The sequence below is a fragment of the Astyanax mexicanus genome, chromosome 11 (genome assembly GCF_023375975.1).
Source record: "Astyanax mexicanus isolate ESR-SI-001 chromosome 11, AstMex3_surface, whole genome shotgun sequence".
Taxonomy (NCBI): domain Eukaryota; kingdom Metazoa; phylum Chordata; class Actinopteri; order Characiformes; family Acestrorhamphidae; genus Astyanax; species Astyanax mexicanus.
This window is the reverse complement of record NC_064418.1, coordinates 17,321,384-17,341,697: the sequence shown is the minus strand read 5'-3', so window position 1 is coordinate 17,341,697 and position 20,314 is coordinate 17,321,384. Positions and strand designations below refer to the sequence as shown.

At 35.2% G+C, this 20,314-nt stretch overlaps 1 protein-coding gene across 1 annotated transcript in view; it reads left to right on the top strand.

Moving 5' to 3' along the window:
- Nucleotides 1-4,279: 4,279 nt before the first annotated feature.
- Nucleotides 4,280-20,314, top strand: part of LOC103044837 (aryl hydrocarbon receptor) — a 49,639-nt gene continuing 33,604 nt past the window's right edge. Inside the window, exons 1-2 of the mRNA XM_015606067.3 lie at nt 4,280-4,640; nt 9,936-10,117. Of these exons, the coding sequence (XP_015461553.3) occupies nt 4,585-4,640; nt 9,936-10,117 (238 nt within the window). The 5' untranslated portion in view covers nt 4,280-4,584. The remainder of the gene's footprint in view (nt 4,641-9,935; nt 10,118-20,314) is intronic.

Below are 20,314 nucleotides of genomic sequence, written 5' to 3'. Positions count from 1 at the left end.
TGTAAGGGAGTGAGTGACAGAGAGGGGAGGGGGGCTGTGTGTGTGTGTGTGTGTGTGTGTGTGTGGGAGTGGGGGAGGGGGGGGGGTTGTCGGGTCAAAGAGGCTCCTGATTGGATAAAGAAAGAAAAAACAAACAAACAAATCTCCTGGATACTAGATACATTAAAGACCCCTGCCCCTCTGTGATTGGACAATCATGGCGCTCGTGAAATCGCAGTAGCAGATGTCATCGTACTTTTCTGTGATAGGGCGATTACCCCCACTCCTTCCAATCAGCATCCTATCCTCTGCTCTGATTGGCTGGTGTTTTTTCATGAACAAGCCCAAGAAAAAATGCGATAAATGATATTATTGTCTGTAATTTTAAGATTATTTTATGCCATTACTATAATGATAATGTTATATCTGGGTAATTATCAGCATACAGGGCCTTTTGTCCCTCATAAAAAAAAAAAAAAAAAACCTATTATCCATACCTGAACTATGTTCTAGTGTTGAAAACATTTTTGAAATATTAGCTGTTTTATCTCAAAAAACAAGATTCAGTGGACAATTTAATAAAATACTTTAATGTTTATTGCCGTGAAATAATTTGTTTTACATTGTTATTTTATTAAATTAACAGTTTTTAGTGACAAGAAGTATACAGAAGTATACACACATTTAACTTCTTAGGGCAACAAGCCCCAAAATAACTAATTAATGAAATTTTATGGGCAGTATATTTGTACTACTTACAGTACCAATCAAAAGTCTTCTCATTCAATGTTTTTTTCTACATTGTGGATATATTTTAAAGACAGGAAAACAATTAAAGGAAACAAATGGAATTAAGTAGTAAACAAAAAAGTACGTATGGTACCATACAGCAGCTCAGTGATGTTGTCCATGCTCAAGAGAGTTCAAGCAGTGCTGGAAAATATTGGTGAACACACAAAATATTACCACCTTGGGCGCAATTTCGTCATTTTCACTTGTTGTACTCATTTTGTTGCCAGTAGCTTAGAATGGCTGAGTTATTTCGAGGGCACAGCCAATTTATAATGTTATACAAGCTGTACACTGACAACTTTTACATTGAATCAATGTCAAATCTTTATGCTAAAATCAGGCTATTTATACAGGTGTTATATATTGACCTTTACTGTCTACTACCAGTATATATAGGGGGACAGACTATGTGTCAGAAAATGCATCACCTCTTAAATTCTGATACCTTAATATTATAATTACAATGATATTTAATATATTCATATTTTTGGAATTAACATGAATTGTAAAACAGATGCTTTCTGTTGGTCCAATCAGAGGGAGGCTATATCTCTGCATGTTCAATCAGAGGGCGTCTGTTTCTCCAAATACATGGAGGCTATAGACCTGTTGGTCCAATCAAACCTCTGCTGGTCTAGTCAGAGAGTGGCTAAAGCTATGTTGGTCCAATCAGAGGGAGGCTGTAGCTCTGCTGTTCCAGGCAGAGGGAGGCTGTATGTGGGTTAGGGGGGGTTGGCCTGTAAATAATACAGCAGGAAAAGAGAACAGCGATTAGTGAACTGCACTTTTCTGTAATTAATAATTTATGAAAGATAAAATAAAGCTAAAATACAGTAAAAGTGTTTATACTTCGTCATAGAGAGAAAATTATGTGTACTCAACAACAATCTTTCTCTTCATATTTAGCTGTAGAATGTTTAATATATTTGTACAAAAAAATCTAAACGTGACTTAACTTGGACCAACAGATTTTTAACCTCCTTCTAAATAAACCACTTGATGTACATCTTTTTGATTAAGCCAAGTGATCCAGAACCTCCTTCTTATTTTTTTTTCTGGGATCTACAGCTTCCTTCTCTTTGGAGTACCAGAGGCTTCAGCCCTTACTTTTTTATTGGACAAATAGAGCTTCAGCTTCCTACTGATTGGACCACTGAATCCACAGCATCCTTCTTATTAAACCATCACGGTTACTACTAGATGTACAATCTCTGTCGGATTTGACTATCAGAGCACCCCCCCACACACACACAATAAAAACTGACTTATTAATTGTGCAAAGTGCAAGTAAAATAACATGTCAGTAAAGGAGGTTAAGTGACTGCATCTGTGCATAAAGGTTCAGTGGGGAATATACTGTATATGTATGTACATGTTGAACATATGGGTGTGAATGAGTGCTAAAGGGTAGCTATTACTTTTCAAGCATACCTGCAATTTCTAATTTTAAAATATCTGATGTGACTTTGTACTTCGTAATGTTTGCCCTCACACCATTTAGTTTACCCTTTATAAAAATAAGATAACAGACTAGATTGTCAGGGAAAATGTGTTTAAGGAGAAAATTGTAAATATGGATTTATTTCTAATATTAGCTAAAAACAAATCAACTCCAACACATGCACCCACCTTTTCACATGCAACCCTATCACTTTCCACCCTGTCACGCTGAAAAGGCCCAGAGTTTTCTTGTATCGAGGAATAATCCTTGTAAATGTGTATGTTTAATTTACAAGACAGTAAATTATATATTTAGAAATGTAAAAGCCTAATGAAATAAAGCTAAATATATCCATATTGTATTGAAATGTGGATTATCCCTTTATTTGATTGTTTTTTGATGATAACAATGAATATGAGGTAAATGTCTAATGGACGGCATATAAGATTTACAATACAGTCAAAAAAATATATAAAAGCTTAATAAAATCTTAACCTTAATGGATTATTTTGGATAAAATATGAAGACGAAAACTAGAAAATGCTTGCACACTGTACAGACACTGTAAAGACACTGTAAAGACACTGTCAAGTTAAGTCAAGTAGTTTCATTGTCAATATTGCATATGTACAGGCCATACAGTTGATTGAAATTGCGTTACTCTCCTACTCAAAGTTACAGCAAAAAAAAAACAAAACAAAACAATAGTTGACTAAAGTACACGTAAATAAAATTATAAGATAAATTATTATTACATAAGAATGAAATAGACACTAAACAAGGTCACAGATATAGACATAGACCTCTTTCATACAAAATTAGAATTTCTACTAAAATTGCAATTTAAAAGTTAAATCATTAGGACATTATGAAATAAGAAAAATAACACATGTAAGTTTTTCTTCACAAAATATGATACAAAAGGCCTTTGTCTCAGTAAATGCGAGCGCCTTTACTGCTAAATAACAGTTTGCTGTAGGAAAATGGAAATACACGGGTAAGTAAATACTAAGTACTTTATTCTACTTTTCAAAACACAAAGAACATAACGCTCATGCAGTTGGTAGCTCAGTTAATCACTATTCATTATAAACTCACAGGCTCCCTCTAGCGGTCTGCAGTCATTTTATGATACAAATACTGTATGTACAAATCATTTGTGGCCGAGAGCACCACCATCTGGACAAACTAAAATTATATCTTTTTTCCATTCAGTATAGTAAAGAAGAAATGGATTTAGGTCAGTGTAACGTTTAGCAGCGTATTTTTCTGACTGTATCGAGCTAAATTAGAAATGAAGAAGAAATAGGTTTTCATCCAATTTTTCAATTATCTAGTTTTTCATTTCAGCTTTTCGCAAACAGAATTTTAAGAAAAATGAAAAGTTAAATGTTCTCTCAATTTTCAGATTTGTCAATTTATCTTGTATCTGCTGGGATAATCCAACTTGCAAAATGCAAAAATTAAAAATATACATTATAAAATATATATATAAAATAAACATTTTTCCTGCAATTACGATTGTGAGGGGCAGAGATGAAAAAACTAAAACTGAAAAAATAGATGAAAACTTATTTCTTGTACACTGCACTACATAAAAAAACGGTAAAAAAAAAATAATAAACGTTACACTGACTGATTAAAAAGTGTGAAAAAAGTGAGAAGTGTTAAAAGAGATAAAGTGACAAAAAATGGAAAAGTGAGAAAGAGAAAGTTTGATAGACTAAAGGAAAGAATGAGTGAGTAACAGAGAGAGAGAAAATAATTCTATAAAAAATAATAAGAAAATTTTCTGTTTTTTTTTAATATAAAGGGGAAACAGGAAGTTAATAGCTTCTCATAAACAGTTTAAACGGTTAAAATCTTTTTTGCATAAATTAAGATTTTGCATAATTGCCCAAAAAAACCATTCATTTTGGACTGACTAGGGAGCGCCCTCTAGTGTTTGACAAACGCAAAACACATTTTTAAGTGAGAGTTCTCCTCTCTAGAAGTTCTCTGACTCTCAGTCCACCTTAAATCAAAAAATGTCATAATTTCCTGACACGCCCAGTGACAGCTCCTACCTGCAGTACAGGCTGGATCTTCAGAGTGGCTGGAGCTGGGCTGGAGCCGATGTGCTGGTGTAGTTTGTGTTTTTTGTGGTGTTTTTAAGTAATTTTTCCACTTTTTACTGAAACCTGTCTGTCTGAGAAAGAGGAGGAGAACGCTTTCAAGCTTTTATTCTTCATCTAAACTGAACCCTTTCCGTAAGTCATGAGTCTCCGCAGGGACACAAGAGCTTCATGACTGGGGAAGATCTCTGAGCTTTCACTGGATCAGCTGAGACAGACCACTCTACACCCAACAGCTTAACAGACAACACTGCAAACATGTTGGACACAGACAGATATGCCTGCAAGAAACGGAAGAAGCCCGCTCAAAAACAGTACGTGTTGAATTATAGTTTAGTTATTAAACATTTATAATAATAATAATAAAATATATAATAATAATAATAATAATAATAATAATAATAATAATAATAATAATTATTATTATTATTATTATGGCTCGTGCTTAATTGATGATTTTTTTCCTGACCATCAGCTGTTTAACTGAGTCAGATGAGCAAGTCTGGAACTCCATAACCCCTAAACATTTATTTAGGCTTTCTCTCCCCCCCCCCCCCCCCTCTTTCTTTGTTTCTATAGTTTCTATTTTTCATTTTTAGCCTGTCTTCAGTTCTTCCCCCTGTACTTTTCTCTATTTTTCATATTTTATCCTGTCTTTCCCCTTTCTCGCTCCCTTTCTATCTCATTTTCTCTCTCTCTCTCTCTCTCTCTCTCTCTTTCCCCATTTATTTCTCTCCATCTATCTTGCTGTCTCTTTCTCTCTTTCTGTTTTTATTTTCCCATTATTTCAGGCTGTGTTTTGGTTCTCTCACTTTCTCTCACTTCTTATTCTTTTTTGTCTTTTCTATTTTATCATGTTCTCTCCTGTCTTTTAGTCCTTTTTTGTAAAGTGATTCTGCAATCAGTCAACATTTTCATTCAAAATTACTTAGATGATACAGATGTCCATTTACTGCCACTGTGGACAATGCTGAATATATAGAACAGATTTCATATCAAACACTCTAAATGACCTTGTTTATACATTGTTCATGTAATTAATATTTTTTTTATTAGTAGACTACCATGTATGTGGCCAAACTGTATAGGTAAAAGTATAGATGTGTAGGTCAGCTAGTAGCTAACATCAGTGTGTGTTCTGTGTTAGGGCTGCACGATACTGGGAAAAAATAACATTGTGATATTTTGTTGTTCTGCTATATACTGTATGTGTGCATATTGCGATAATAATTTCCAAAATTTGGCTAGATAGTGTCATGTCATGATGATAATATGGTTTCATGATAAAATTAGAAAACAGAGTGTATATTCCTTTGTATCAAGCATCAAAAATAATGATGATAATTGCTTTTTATAGACAATATTCCAAAGCAATATTTGCTGATGTATTAATCTTATGCTGGGAAAGGACCAAGAGTCGCTGGCTACACTACAATTAGCAGACACTGGGCGTGCTACTTTCCAATTATTTTATTTAAGCTGATTTTTATTTATTTTTATTCGTTTTAAAGTTATACCTGGTTTTCTAGTCTGTGTATCGGCATTGTCAAAGTTTAATATTGAATATTGGCATCAGCCAAAAACAAACAAACATTGGTGCTTCTCTATTTACTACCATTGTGAACAGTTCTGACAGGACAGATTTCATATCAAACACTGTAATTGGCCATTTTTAATGTATGTCATAATTTAGTGACATAAAAATAATAAGATACATTAACAAGAGTAAAACAAAGTACAAGTAGCCCATGAAGTACTAGTGTCAACTGTACATATAAAAGTATGGATATGTACTTCTGTAAGTGGATGAATTAAATACCATATATTTGCAAATACCGTCAATTATTTACCCCGCTAAAAAGGCAGTTGCCCTTATTTTGTAGTCTCTTTTTTATTCTGTCTATTCTTTTGTGTATTTGTTTTCTCTGTCTCTCTCTCTCTCTCTCTCTCTCTCTCTTTATCTCAGTGCAGTGTTGAGGGAGCTGCTCTGCTCGCACGCGATGCTCTGTGGAGGGAGGGGGGCGCGCGCTGAAATCTGATATAAGAGGACGCCCCTCTTGTTCCTGTACTTTGTGTGTGTGTGGAAGGGGGGTGTATAAGGAATCGCATGCTCCTGTCTCTCATTGACCAGATTTTGGGTCAGACTCTTTTTGTTATGAATACTTTTACAGAAACAAGAAAGTAGGGAGTTTATGGTGTTTTGGGTTCAGATAAAATATGTTAGTTAGTTAGCTCAGGAAATTAGTTCCAGTCCAGGACTTCAACCAGCTTGGTTATGCTGGCCTTGGTGGTCATTCTGGTCAACCAGCTTGGTTTTGCTAGTCATGGTGGTCACCCAGCTTGGTTAGGAACATCATGATTGCATAACTCAGAAAGATGCCTTTTCAGTAGGGAAGTCTATTTTTTTTTTTAGTTTGATAAATAAAATTTTGGATAAACTGCAGATATGGTATGGTAAATAATGTGTATAGTGTATAGCATAGGTTATAATGTATTTTTACTAAGTTATTAATAACATTAGTCAATAGTTATTTTTTGTTCATGGCAAAAGTATGTATATGGGGGGATTGCAAAAAGAAAAGGTATCTCATTTTTCGGATTTACCAGAAAAATCTAAATGACCCAAATAGTCCAAAAATAAATGTGAACTTTCTACAGAAAGTAAATAAACTAGTTATTTTTTTACCTAGTCCATGTTTCTGTCTGGACTGGCTGTAGAAACCTATGACTGGGATTCCCGTCATCTTGTTTTCAGTTAAGTTTAATGTTGTCATGTGATCACTAGATGGTAATGGCAGTGCCTCCATATTTGGCCAAAGGGTCAATGTTTAAAAAAAATAGGTTTAATGGTGCAGAGAAGCAGAAATATAATGCACATTAACATGTTTATTATGTTGTGTAAATTATTACATAGTATAGTACATTTTATATTAAGCTCATAATTTATCATTTCAAAAAAGCTTGTTACTGTTACTTTTTTGTTAATTTGCATCATAATATTTAAAGACTTTTAGGATGCACAAAATGTATTGCTGTGTTTTGACAAAGATAATATGCATCAGCAGTGGCATATAAAAAATGCAATTTAAACATGCATGCATATCATAGTGATTTTATTCTGTGCTTAATGTACATCATCCTATTAATAAGGACTAATTTAATTCTTTGTTTTGGAATATGCTGTTATGTCAGTGTGATTTATAAACTGCTGATATGGTTGACAGGCTTAAAAGGCATAACAATTAGATGAAAAATCATCATATTGCCCACCTAGACAACTCTAAATCTCACTTTCTTTACATACTAATGACAAAATCTGTGTAATTCCAATTTATTTTACCCTGTAAACAACAAAAAGGGTCACATATTTCTTGGGAGTGGGACAAATATTGATATCTCAGTATATCATATTGTTTTAATTTATGATACATTATTGATATGTGCTGTCAAATATCAATATTTTTATTGAAACATAGGCGCAAAATATTGTGATAATATAACATATCGTGAGATACCCTTTGATTCCTATTCCTATTAGCCCATAGTGTCCCAGACTGCTGCAGCTATGCATGATCTTTATACCTGTAATTATTCTCCCAACCAGTCTAAAGCTGGACAAAGTTGAAAAGCTGTTGGCTTCACCACTGGATGCCAGCAGTCATAGCAGACAGTTGGTCAGCAGAACAGAAACCACACTGCAAATGATCTGTTACCCAAACATAAAATAAACCAGATTTTGGAGTACATTTTGTTTCACACACAACAAGAAAAGATCTAGACAGGCAGATAAATCAGTGCCATCTTTGATTTGTTCTGTCACAGTGATAGGGGCTCATCTTCACTAAATTGCATGGGACATTTTAAAATGTATGCAGGTCAGTATCAAAATACTGTTCCTTTTGGCCTTCAAAAAGACTTATTTAAGAACTCAGACTACACAGAACTCAAATGTTCTAGCTTAATCACTTTTTATTTTTTCTTCGAATTTTAATAAAAAATGGCATTAGATGGAAATGTGATTGACCTAGAGTAGCAGGTGTGTTGAATTGTTCATTGTGACTTCTTTTCTTCTGTTTAAAAGGTACATTTTGATTTTCTAAAGTTATTATAAATAACATGGTATTTTACCACAACAGGGTGTACAGCTTAAGCTTTACCTCAGCTAAGTATGAAGAGAATATGATAAATATTAAGAAAATAATATCTGAACATGCAGCAGCATGTGTCTTCTTCGAGAATAAAACAGTATGAAGGTTATGAAATCATTAGATTCTCTGACACTGATGTTTAATGATCGATGATGTATCAAAGTAGCTAAATGAATATTTGGAATGTGTAAATAATATAAATTATATATATATATCCAATCGTGTTATCCAGGTAGGACTGTGGACATCCAGTAAGCGTTGGACATAAAAACAGAACAGTTGACCCCATTGGAAGTTGGACTGTTACCTTTCAGTTACCACATAGTTTACAGCTGTGGAGAACAGCCAAACCAATATCAATGTAGAAAACATTTATCCACCTCAGTTCTACCCACATCCCCCCCAAAAAAGCCAAAGTAAAGATAGCACTTATACACATCCATCACTATTATAATACACCAATGTTAGAAAGTGTATAGATTGGGATAGTGTTGAGCTGAATAATACACAGGTTTGTCTATAAATGGGTAGTTAGAAAACACAATGCAGGCAGGTGTACAAGTCTAACCAGCCGAAAACAGGCTGCAGACAAGCTGAATATATGTTTATGTGCACAGTGTACTTACTTACATGTAGATAAAGTAATTTATCATTGTCACGTTTCTTATTGGACAATGGGACCCAAAAGATATGGGCCCAAAAACAATTTTATTCTCAATACAAGTCTATTTTATACCACTGATATTATAATGTTGTAATAGCATACTAATGCAATCAGGTTGCATAAAAAACCAGGTTGTAATTATGAGGAATATTCAGACATTGCAAGCCTACGACCATGTCATTTTGTGCTTATGGAGATGAGCTGTTTCTAGATATCCTGGTGTATTCATCATGAAATGTTTAAAAACAGAAGTTCTCACAGTTTTTTTTACTGTTTTCCCCTATTTAGGATTCAAATTATTGCTTTAGGGACTGTAGTAAAACTACCAGACAAATTAAATTATGAATATATTAGTAATAAAGTAATGAATTTAGTAATTAGCAAGGAAATTAACTTCTGTCTGACCTTCTGATGTCAAACCAGCGGGAATTTTTTTTTCATATATGTTTACATATATTTTACACACACAAGGTCACATTTTGCGAAAGTCAAATACATTTATTTATTATAGATTTTGTCCAATGCCATTTGGTGCTGATGATGTGGGAGCGTAGCAAGAATTTGCCCCATTCTTGGTCAAATATCATCATAATTATATAAAGTTAAGTTTAGTAAAATAAAACTTCAGTAAATTTGGTGGTTATACGTTGTTGTTTATCATTGTTTGAACTGCACTCTGATATGGTTTAAGAGTTCCAGTCTCATACAACAAGGTAGGATCAACCTCGTGAGCCCCCAGTTCTAAAAGGTTCTTTGACCTAAACATTCCTTAAACATGTTTTGTCCCCTCCCTATAGAAAACCAGCGGATGAAGTTGCCAAGTCAAACCCATCAAAGAGGCACAGGGATCGGCTGAATGGTGAACTGGAGCGTCTGACCAACATGCTTCCCTTCAGTGAGGACGTACGCTCTCGCCTGGATAAACTCTCCGTCCTGCGCCTCAGTGTGGGATACCTGAAAGCTAAGAGCTTCTTTAAAGGTTAGTTAATGAACTGCTGCTTTATAAATGGTGTGGATTGGGATTATCACCAAATCACATCATGTAGCAGTGCTAGAGCTTGCACTGTCGTCTCTCAAACATTGCAAATTAATGTTTATACACTAAACATCCACTACATTGGAAGGACCTGCCTTGTACATTTGATTAAACCTACATGGAAGCATGTCACACAAACCTTTTTTTAACATGAATATCTTAAATATAGTTGTGTAAATTAATTACAACAAAATTCTGTGATTGATCGTTATTAATTACACATTTTCTTCTTTTTAAGACTAAGCTTTTAATAATGCTTTTTTAAATCTAAATGAAAAAATCTGTGCTAGATTAGCAATATTAAATTATATTGATATTATTGTTGTCATTTGCTTAAAATATTATACTCTTTTACATTTTCCTTTTCAGTTTTTTGGTAGGTGGCACAAAAATAATTAAAGAGTGAAATGTGATAAAAATAATTCAATAAGAGCTTTAATAGTGGAAATGAATGCAGGCTCCATATTCCTCTTTCAATAACTTGGAAAGGAAACATGCAAGCAGTGTGTATGTGTCATTCGCTTAAAACACACTATATTCGGTGATTGATCAAAAATAAAATTATTGAAAATCATAATTAAAATGTTTGTTTTTTTCTAGTTCTTTAGTGGGGGGGGGGGGGGGGGCAACAATAATTTAATGTTAAGAGTTTTAATGTAATAAAACATATTCCACTTTCAACTTGGAAAGAAAACATGCCAGCAGTGTGTGTGTGTGGGTGTGGGTGTGGGTGCGTGCTCATTTCCACTTATTAGAAAGAGAGAGAGAGAGAGAGAGAGGTTTAATTCACATATCAGCATACATAAAAAGTTACCTACCAAACCACACTGTGTTTATATCTCTACATAATCCAGAAAAAGTCTAAAACATAATAACAAATAATGCCAGGCTCTGTAAAAGGAGTGAATTATGTTAGAATGATTGGTGACAGGATTAATTTGCAATAACATGCTAAAATTTCCAGATTAATCGCACACATTTATATGTTATGATTGACAGCCATAACCCAGATATCCCAGAAATGATTGAGAATGGTAAGGTAGAATGCCCTAATAACAGAGTTGATACACCCTTTAAAAGAGCAATAACTTGTTAATTATAAACTCCAAATGCTCTATGACTTTATTGCACCATAAGAATTACTACTCAACTGTACTAGAGCAATGCAAACTTACTGACTAAGTTGTTTCTAAGTTCTAACAATGGGTAAAAAGGCAGTGATTCCACATAGTTTAGGAGGTTAAGAACATTCAAACATTGGAATGTAAAGAATGTTTAAATATTCTTACAATGCCAAAGGTCATGGGACAGCAGTATGTAAATTAACAATAAGGTGTCACCACAGGGGATGACCTGGAAACGCCCACACCATGGTAAGTGTTGAGATGTTATCTTGTGAGTGAGGCTGAACACTGGCCAACGTGCTCATGGCAAGGCAATGTTAAGTATGGGAGTACTAAATAGCACATTCCATTTAAAATGTAAAATTCCTTGGTCCAGAGTGTCACGTTTGTATCAGGAATAAGTCAAAGAAGGACGTATTTCACTCACAGGGGACTGTAGTGCAGTAGGTGGTAATGATTGTGACCTGTGGCATCTGGCTAGAATTGTCCATGCAAACAGACAAGCAATTTGACACATTAATGCAGGAGACCCAATCCACAAATCCCACAGCTCACTGCAGCACTCTTTAGTGTCTGTAGGACATGGCAAAAGTCACTGAACAGGATAAGAGTTCCTACCCAATAACTTTTGACATGTCAGTGTACCATAAACCACTAGAACCCATTTCACCTCAGTCTTTTCTCCTGTTATCTCAGAAGCTTTCTTCCTACATTAGTTGTCTGGGGGTGAATCTGCCGATGTTGTCTCTCTGTCACAAGACATTGCTGATAGGAGAGAGCTGCAGGTATATAGTAGAGGCGCCTTGATGAAGAGCCCAGGAATTGCAGGCATGTGGGGAATTTAATTCAGTGTAGTTCACATTGTGAAGAATTACAGAACCTGTCAAAAGTTTGGACACACCAACTCATTTAATGTTATTATTATTTATTTCATACATGTTAAATTAATACTGAAGTCATTCAGACAATGAAAAACACATAAGGAAACATGTAGTAACCAAAATACTCTGTGAAGCATTTAGGTGCTCTTATCTGCTGTTAACTTGTGGTTTCTGAGGCTCTGATGAACTCTGATGAACTTATCCTGTGCAACAGAGGTAATTCTTCCTTTCCTGGGGCGGTCCTGATGAGTGCCTTTAAAAGGATATTTTAATTTTTTTTTTGACTACTATATAATGGTTCCTAATCTATTGCTGTGAATCAAACCAAGCTGTTTCATTTTAGAAGTGAAACCAGCTATGTCAGTAGTTAGTAGTGTACTATACTACACTACACAGATAAAAGACAAGATTGGTAGATGACCTGTCCACGTAAGTCGTATTAATTTTTTTTTAAAGGGGTGGGATAAAGCAATTATTACCAGAAGTTATTAGTGATTATGTTAATTAGTCCTGTCCAAATGCATCATGTCTATCATTTTTACACACTACCCCCTTCAGAATTAGTAAAGGTTTGGTAACACTTTACAATAAGAATCAAAAATAGCGACAGTTATGACAGTAATAAAAATAATTAACTCATTATTTATTTACACTATTTAAGACATTTTAAATATTACAACATTTTAATGTTTAAGAATGTTGTAAATAAGAATGGAGATGATTCACTTTATATATAATTAATAATGTCTTACTAGTTTCTAATAATCAACTTAGTAAAATGTAATTTTTTGACGTTGGGTTTTGGTTTGTATTAAGAAGAAAATAAAGATTACACAATTATTACTGCCTTCCTTCTACACTAACAAATATAGAATAATGTTCTTATTAATACAATATTGGGATTGACCACGCTACTATAAATTTTACTTTGCAAATCCAACATTGATTACTGATTAATCGTTGAATACTGTTGTGATTAATCCAATTACATTTTTTTATTGATTGAGACCACTAATAAAAATGCTGTGCTGTCATGTGGAATTTATTTTCATGGAAATAAATCAAGTGAAAAATATTAAGTGACATTAGCCTGGTGACGTTTTAGAGCTTTTATTTAGTGATAAATAGTAAATCAGCACATTAAAATAAAAATTAAATCTAGCATGAAATATTACAATAAAAACACTACACAACACTGGAAGTACTAGCAGTTTAAGTACTAATTTATATGATTAATTTCTTTAACACCACTAATATGACTCTAATTTAACTTTGCCAATCTAGCACAGATTATTTCATTTACATTTAAACACCCACTATTATAAGCTTTTTCTCACAGTAGAAATGTTATGATTAATCTGATTAGATTTTTTTATTGATTGACACCGCTAGTAAAAATCTGCCTGTTAAATGTATCCTGACTAAATCTGGCTTTGCTTTAGACGGAACAGTGGAGAAACACGTGGCTTATTAAAATAACAATAAGAATACAGTAATGCTAGAGATGACTCTTCATGAGAGTCTTTTATCTTGCTGTAAAGCTATTAGTCATAGTAGATACCTGTGAGTCAGTTGTTTCACTTCATTTAGTCAGGAGGAATTCAGAAAGACAGGCATTTCTCTTGGCTCGCAACAAGTCCTAACCCCACACTCGCGGGCCTTGTAGACCTTTAGTCTGTCTGCTTCGGCTTAACCTTTGGTCAGAGGCAGAAAGAGGCAGAAGCTTGTCTTTCTCAGTAATATTGAGTGATTATGAGATCAGCAAGACCTTAAAAATAAACTATTCTAAGCTTTTTAAGGAATGTATGGAAAGGGAATGCAATAATCTGCTTCGCCTGTCTGTTTTCTCTTAGCGAAAACACATGCATGTAAATGATTTCTGTAAGAGCTTGACAGTTTTTTTCAATGGCTGGGTGTCGGCACCTGAGACAGTGACATTCCAGAGGTGTCGGCTCCTCCCAGTGTTCCTGACACTCAAAATGCACTCTCACACAGTTCTTCTGGGATACTCAGCAGACGCGCTGCAGGTGACGGCAAACAAGCCAGAGACTCTGGTTTGTCATACAGGCCCATGGCTGCCTCGTCAGATGTGCTGACAGTGCGTGAGCAATATCACATCACTCGCTTTATTCACTCTGATTAATAAACGCTGACTAAAATGCACCTGCACATTGTAAAGCATCTGGTTTTCTGAAGGAAAATGACATAGTTGGCCCATCCTGATAACTATGTTATCAAATTATCATTCAAATAATGAGCCTAACCCTCAAGAATGTTTACCCAACTCAATATTGCCTGTTGTGTTTACTGTGTGCATTTTAACAGAGATATAGATTTTAGCCTGTTGTCCTGTTTTGTGCTCTCTGACAGAGGCAAGAATGAGTCTGTGAGCAATAGTAGCATCAATCTAGTAAAAGAGTAAACAAATGCAACACCTGGACCAAAGCATTAATAATGGTGTCTCGTCTCCACACACCACAACCAGAAAATAACTCTCACAGTTTAACCATAAGAGTGTGAAATACAGTTTTACTGTTGCTGTAGTCTTTCACATTATTTAATAAAGAACAACACACATATCTATAACTTCTGCTCCCAAAGAGGAAAAAAAAACAGAACTTGTGTTTGCTGCATCCGGGGTGACACAAGTGATGTGGGAAGGTTCTGACCTTGTGCTTGACCTTGCTGCTTGACAGCTGCAAAAACATTGTGATTACATTTTTATGAACATTTAATAGAAAATATGTCATCAGTCAGTCAACTTCTTATCACATGTGACTTAAACTCAGTCAGACCTACTGTAAAATGAGTAAAGACTGAACACTACTAATCTGATCCACTCAAGGAGACAGTACCAATTTTGATAGGGGAGCAATAATTTTATTTCAGAATTTTCCCATTTTCTCCCCAATTTACACAGCCAATTACCCAACCCACTCATTAGGACTTCCCCTATCACTAGTAATGCCCCAACACACCAGGAGGGTGAAGACTAACACATGCTTCCTCCGATACATGTGAAGCCAGCCACCGCTTCTTTTCGAGCTGCTGCTGATGCAGCATTGCTGAGCAGCCAGCGAGCTTAGAGGAAAGTGCAGCGCCTCAGTTCCGATACATCAGCTCACAGATGCCCTCTGCTGCAGACATCACCCTAGGAGTGATGTAGGGAGAGAGCGCCATCTACCCACCCAGAGGGAGCAGGGCCAATTCTGCTCTCTCTAAGCGCTGGCAGCTTGTTGGCAAAGCTGCATGAGTGCGGGTTCGAACCTGCGACCTCCCGCTCATAGTGGCAGAGCTTTAGAATGAGTAGCTTCTATTTTTTGCTGAAATATTATCCAATGTTTTGTGATCCGTATATTTAATTCCAGTGCCTAAATTAATCAATTAGTCTAAACTATCAAACCTTCATTGCTTTTTAAGAGAATGTATCTGCATTATTTTGTCATCATATTATCTTTATATCAGTGGCAAACAAAAAGTATATTGCCCACCAAAATAATTTATAGTAACAGGCCTATGTAATAGTAAAAAACAATGTAATTGGAAACAGATAATCAATTTACTGCATGTCACAACATGCCACTTTGTGGCACAGTGGTTTTAATGTTTTGGTGATCGCTGTATGTCATTTAAAGGCGCCATCCTGACTTTTTGACAAACCAATCGATCAAAAAGAGATATGATTGTGTTATGTAGATTCAGGCATTTAAATTAACAATGCGTAAAACGGCCAGCGCTCTGTAAAGCACATGGAATCAGATTTCCATATTGTGTTTTCAGGTTCTATTATTTATACAGTTCTGTGCTCATTGTGGTCTGACTCATTGTCTTGCTTTTCCTCTCACTGAGTTCAAATATGCAGGGTTTCCAGGGTGTTTAGAAACTGTACAATGAGTGAGGGGGTCTGCATAAGACCCATTCAGAGCTGTGCTTTGATTGCCCTCAAAGACGTCCTCTCGCAGCTTTTCATTGAATTCAGTTTTACAATGATGCAGTGACATTCCAAAACAAATATTTCCATTCTTCACTGAGCGAAGGAAATACTTACAACACAAAGTGGTTCTTGGGGAGAGGGGTTCCTTGCATTGGGGACCCTGACCACAGGCACTTTTTCGTATATTTATTTTTTTACTTGTACAGTTAATTTCTAATTTTATCCCATTTTCTTTCCCATTTGTATTAAGCCACCCATATCAATACATGTGAAGTCAGACTCCGCCTCTTTTTAAACTTCTGCTAAAACAGCATTACTGGGTAGCCAGTGCACTCGGAGCTCTAATACATCAGCTGTCTGTCACACTGTGGGAAAAGAGCACCCTCTACACCCTCAGAAAGAGCAACTCCAATTGTACTCTCTCTCAGACTCTGGCTGCTGATAATGAGCAGCATGACCCAGGATTTGAACTGGGAATCTTTAGATCATAGTAAAAACGCTTTAGTCTGCTGAAAAATTCAGAGCCCACATCACAGGCAGTTTTGCACCCTGCTGCAGTGGAGCTGTGTTGGGACAGATGCTTAAAATGGGTGAATCTTTGAACTTCTGAGTTTGTTTTTCTTTTCAATCCTAAATCTGGAAAGACCTTCAGGGTATTGGCTTTAAAAACAGACGGCTTTGGGAACCGACCCAGGAAAAACAATTGTAAATATATTCAGCTGTCTGGATTTAAGGTGGAATTTACTGTGCTTCTCACAATACAATATTATCTCAATACTTTGCCCAAAATAACAATGATATTATGGTACTGTAATTCTCAATATATCACAAGATCATTCTTTGTCATACTAAAGAGGATAAAATACTCCTAAATAAGCAAATGCCAGGAATTACTGATTTATTTGTATTTATTTGTATTTAACAACCAATATTCTTTATCGCAAATTTTACTCTATTCATTTGATTAGCGCCACCATGTGGAGTAATGAAGCAGAAACTTTAGTAAGTCAAATTGGGTGGCAAGTCTTAAGGAGTGTAGAGCATCTAGGTTTCCAGAAAAAATAAAAATATGTTTAAGATGAAAACAATGTCCATGTTCGACGCCATGTATCAAAGCAAAACAACTAAAATGATATGGTACATATATTAATATATACGCTTCAGTACCTTTTGAAAGTGCCTAAATTCTTTTACTTATGTGTAAGTGGGGTAGTTACAATAAAAAAGTTCTGGTACTCTAATATTTGTATAGATGTGAAGAACTGCTCTTCAGTATAAACAACAGCATATCCTCTTTAAGTCGCCACCACTTTTTAGTGTTTTACCAGTTTTGACTAGAGCTTTATCAAGTGAGTGGGTTTGTGTAAATTACCACAAATATAATCTATCTACCTACCTACCTACCTACCTACCTACCTACCTACCTACCTACCTACCTACCTACCTACGTATCTATCTATCTATCTATCTATCTATCTATCTATCTATCTATCTATCTATCTATCTATCTATCTATCTATCTATCTATCTAATCTATCTATCTATCTAATCTATCTATCTATCTATCGATCTATCGCCCTTGACTGAAAAAGAAGGAAAAGGGAATGGGGGTGAACTCAGATGATTGGGCAGGGGTTCGGGGCAGCTTTGCTGGAAAAGCCTGAAGCTGAAGCCTCCCACACAAAGAGATACGGGAAGAAAAGGGGAGAAAATAAATAAAGGAGGAAGATGGGGAGGAGGTGGGTGTGAGGTTGTTCGATACGCAGGTAGAGAGGAAGTGACTGGTTTGATAGAGGTTAGAGAGTGGGAGGAGTAAGGGCGTGGATCAAACTCCCAAATTTACGTTAAAAACTCCATTAAAATAGGCTATAATAAAAAAAAGGCTGAATCCACATTACACCACAAATTATATTTCTATAATATTTGCACTTTAATTAATCATTAATCATATGCCACCTCTCTTTTACTGATTTGTAAATACTGAAATATAATTTCCCATGATTTCTTAATGCAGTGGAAATCAGTACTGGATCTGAAAGGAATTTTCTGATTGCAAGATAATTAGCATATAAGGTAACACATAAACAAATAGTTGAATAATCATATTAAAAAGATTAAAGCTGGTTCTTATGGAAGAATTCTAAGTCAGGTACAGCCCTAACATGTAAAAAGCAGTGTGATGCGTTTTTGAGTAGTGGAAGTTGCAATGCGTTACAATGAGCGTTCAATCTGTTAATTTTCTGGATGTTATTAAAACACTTTTTTATTTAACACTTTTAAACGTTCTGGTAACTTTGCTACAACTTCACTTGTGTGGATGTCTTGATTTTAGTTTTTAATGAATGTTACTTTTAATGTTTCCATGATATTAAGATTAATTTAGCTGGGAACATAATGTGGACAGTAAATGTCCTAATAAATTTGTGGTGCAAACCATTATTTTTGTCACACACTCTCAGAACATTACAGACTAACCTGCCTGGAATCTTTTTGAAGCATTGTTAAATGTCCTTATGACATCCTCTGTTAGCAGGGTTATCACTCTTAGGGCCCACACACTTTAATTATCATTTTTTTGTTGAGACACAGTGTTCAGCCAACGCCACATAGAAGTCCTCTAATTTATAGTGAATGTGTGTTTACCAAAACAGCCTCTAACTGCCATGCAAACTACAAGCATATCAGATCTTGGCGCCTAAATTTAGACAGACACAAGGCTATTTCATCTTTGTTTTAAAACATTCCAGCGCCGGCACACTGGCTCCTTTCTCAAGCCTGTGATTAATATCTTGGAAAGTGATAAGGATCGGGTGAGCTGAATCCTCGGTGGAGACTCGGGCCCACAGTGAATCCAGATAAGCGAGGAGAATCAGGGCATGTTTGGATTTAAGCAGGGTGCAGGTAGATGATGTGTTTTTAACACTGTGGAGAGAGTCAGAAAACGCCACCAGGTCAACTATGGACTTAATTTATGTTTTAAAATAGCTGTAGAGAGATGTAGCAAGAGATAAATCAAATCTACTGACTGTACCAGATAAACCCAGACAGCATTTTAACATTTATTTAATTAAATCATCATTTATCAACATTTATTTATTAAATCAACATAATCTTAAGCTTAAATCTGTTTTGTCCTACTCTTTAACATTCAATTACCTACCCACCTGACACATGATTGACCTTCAGCATAGAAATTTGGTTAAATAATGTCAATTGTTTTTATAAAATGGCTGTGTAATTAAGTTATATTTTAACTTTGCATTATAAATAAGATAATTATAATGATTTTATTAGCATTTTATTGCTCCATCTTTAAACTGCAGCTGACATTTTTATGTCTAGTTTGTTGTTTTTTTATTTTGAATACAAATAAAATGGTATCAAAATATTTACGAAATTTATAAGAAAAAGGGTGATATTTTAGCAATCTATATGTGAGCAGTCGACTGTGTAGCTTGATTATAAAGGGAAAAAAAACGCATTTTACGGCTTAAAATGTGCAAAAGGCATGTACTAATTCTCTTAATTAATCATTAATGTGTGTTTTGGGCATAATGTGAAAAAAACTCATCTGTGTGCCAGTTGTGCCCTTACTTTGGCGCATTGCTATCTCAGGGGCGAAGCTACCTGGACATGTCTAGTACTTCTCAACAGTTGATGTTGATGTCTGTCTAGGTTATATTCACTCAGTGGGGCACCCAGAGCGTCGCTAGCTCTTTTTTAGGGAGGCTAAAGATAGCAATACAGCAAAAATCTACCTGAACACACCTCATTTCGAGACAACCACTTTACACAACCAAACATTTTTCAATATTTTTCAACACTGAAACTACCACTAATATATTGTAACCATATTTCAGTGCTGAAGGTCAGTCATGTGCCAGCCAGCAGCTGTTCCTGGAGTTGTGAAGTGCTGATGAATAGTTAATCTGGTCTGATAATGCTGTGGATTTTGTGGTTTTCTTTACTAATCTTTTTAGTTAAACTAATGAACTCATGATGCTGGGTTCACAGAAACTGCACAAAGAAATGAAACCAATTTTAAAAGGTTGTTTAGATCATGAACTCCCTTAAAAAGGTCAGCTATCCTTGAGATGATTCAAACACTCTTGCAAAACATCTCTACTCTCCAGTTATTACAGATTCTAAAGGCTTCTTGTGTTTTGGATTGTGGGTGAGAAGTACATGCTAGTGTGTACAC